General features: G+C 31.6%; 1 protein-coding gene across 1 annotated transcript in view; it reads left to right on the top strand.

Moving 5' to 3' along the window:
- Positions 1 to 1,461: 1,461 nt before the first annotated feature.
- Positions 1,462 to 2,703, top strand: part of LOC125873819 (uncharacterized) — a 17,521-nt gene continuing 16,279 nt past the window's right edge. The window contains exon 1 of the mRNA XM_049554667.1: positions 1,462 to 1,703. Coding sequence (XP_049410624.1) covers positions 1,515 to 1,703 — 189 coding nt within the window. The 5' untranslated portion in view covers positions 1,462 to 1,514. The remainder of the gene's footprint in view (positions 1,704 to 2,703) is intronic.

Genomic DNA, 2,703 nt, shown 5'->3' with positions numbered 1-2,703 from the left:
TATTGCCTAGTCTCTTCACTAGGCTTTCTTCCCATCAATGTAGAATTACTTGGGATATGACACACCTCAATAGAATATGTCTTCATATAGTAATTTTTGAAACCAATAGGAATTTCTTCACGAGGCTCAATATTTATCAGATCCAGAACCTTTTCTTAACACTTCAGCTTATATAAATTTTCTGAAAAGGTTTTGCCTTGAAATTTGGACATTTCCTGCATATATCTATCATTGATATGTTATACTGGTTCTCTTATTTGCTAGTGATGATTCAATAGTTCAATTAATATTTGGACAAGAAGATAAAAAAAACTCGTATTAATAAATAACGTGTGTGAGACTTTCCAGTTTGATAGTTTATTTTCTTTTTAGATTTTTCGTTAGTTGTCAATAGTTGGTGCTTTTGTATAACTATTTTTGTTCAACCAATTGAGTTTATATCTTATGAACATACTAAATTTACATGTTGTGTTTTGGTAGAGTTCTGTAAATCAATGGCACCGGGTGACGTGTCTTTAGACAAACTACACTTACAAGGGAAACGACTCAAGATACTCAATCTATGGATGACTCAAATAACCTTACTCATGTTGTTAATACAGGTAATATGTTTTATGATATTGATTACTATTAAATTATTTCGTTATTGACCAAGTTGGAATCGAAAATGTTACCTATTGAAACTTCTATTAAAGTTGAACTTCTAAGAAAAGATATGGACATTAGCTTAGTATCTAAGGATGGTGAGAATGATGTTGGGAAAATGAAGTAGTAGGATAAATGAAATTGATTTTGTTCACTCTAGTGAAAGTTATTCAATCTCGGATGATGTGTGAATTTGTGGATTTAGCTCATGTAGTTATATTTATATTTTATAAGAACTGCTTCATGATATCACTCATAATCACACATGTCTTTTTCTTAACATGAAAGCCATTGAACATTTGTATGAGCAGTTGTAGTTGACTTTGTTTTATCAATATACTACATAAGCTACAAAAATTGACTCTAAGAAGTGGAAAATGTTGTCACAGATTTCATGTAATCATTTCTTCATGATAACTCGTATTAGTTAGACTTGTTTTATTTTTAACCAGCTCTCTGTTGCTCTTTATGACATTTAAAGATAGGTGTCTAAAAGGTACTTGTTCTGTCACTATGTATAATTTGAATCTTTTTTCTTAATGAATAGGTGTTGTGATTTGTACTTTTAGAATTCAATGTCATTTTATGTAATTCATGAAACTTATAATCAACGAATGATTTAAATGATCAAAATAGATGTTATTATCTCTCCTATATTCTCTTTGTTTCTCGATAAATTTCTTGACCTTGTTATCTCTTAAGATACAACAAGATTTTCGATGTTCCAGTCTTCATCTTGTGCCTTACTACCATATGTACTATTTCTTTTTAGATTTTAGGTGGTGTTTCAAACTGACTCTTTTTCATCTGATGATTTCACTAGACTTAAGAAAGGTCGTGGAGAAACTAGAGGGAAAGGTCTTGAAAAAATGAAGAAGACTTTGGGAAGCAAGATGAAAATAGAAATTCCACTGGGCAAAGGAAGGCCAACTAAACCAGATCAATCAGCAAAACTATCCAATGAGTTAGGGATAATTGCTCGAAACTTTCTATTTCTTCCAAACAAGTGGAAGGAACTCACAAGAGAGGACAAAGATGCAGCACTAATTAGATGTCACGTAAGGATTCTGTACTCTAGTAAATTTATTACATGGTAGTGATTATACTAAGGCCTTTTCGGATACTTCTATTACTCATCCATCTGTTTTTTTGGGAAAAATCATTGATTTTATCTATCTATGTTAATATCTGGTAGTAGTTTACCATTGATCTCTTTCTCTTTATTCTGTGAGATTCATATTTTCTTTTAACTTTAAAAGAATAAGAATCTTATTACCAATAGTTAATACACTAGAAAACAAACAACTAGTACATCAGCTCAACTACTTGCTACTAAAACAACAACTAGGGGCATACATTCATCTCTTCAAGCTTCCTTCCTAAACTATTTCTCAGGGATCCTCTAAATAAACTAGAAAAAAAGAAAAATAGTACATCAGCTCAACTAATTGCTACGAAAACAACAACTAGGGGCATACAGATTGCTACTAAAACAAACAACTAGTACATCAGCTCAACTAATTGCTAGTAAAACAACAACCAGGGGTATACATTCATCTCTTCAAGCTTCCTTCCTAAACTATTTCTCAAGGATCCTCTAAAGAAGATAGAAACTTGTGGATCAGTATTTTCAACATGAATGTAAGCTTATGCTGCCAGGGACATTTTGTAAACTACTACAACAAACTTTTGCCTTTAGCTTGTTCCTACTCCAATTTTTCAGCCCATTTAAATTCTTTTCTAGGTACTCCTTGTTAGTGTAAAAGTTTACTATATATGGCTCTAGAGTACTCACATAATGAACTATAATTATTATTATCTTTTGATAAAGTAGGAGATTGTATAAATGATATCAAGAAGATGCTTGTAAATCAGTAGTTTCTAAAGAATATGGAAATTTGTGGATCGGTATTTTCAACCTCGATCACAAATTTATTCATCTTAATCACAATATTTTAAGCTTATGCAGCCAAGGACATTCTGTAAACTACAGCAGCTGAGCTTTTGCCTTTAGCTTATGCCTACTGGAGCTGTTCATCCCATTTAAATGCTTTTTAG

This window comes from Solanum stenotomum, chromosome 8 (assembly GCF_019186545.1).
Source record: "Solanum stenotomum isolate F172 chromosome 8, ASM1918654v1, whole genome shotgun sequence".
In the NCBI taxonomy this organism is placed as follows: domain Eukaryota; kingdom Viridiplantae; phylum Streptophyta; class Magnoliopsida; order Solanales; family Solanaceae; genus Solanum; species Solanum stenotomum.
This window is presented reverse-complemented; position numbering and strand designations above follow the sequence as displayed.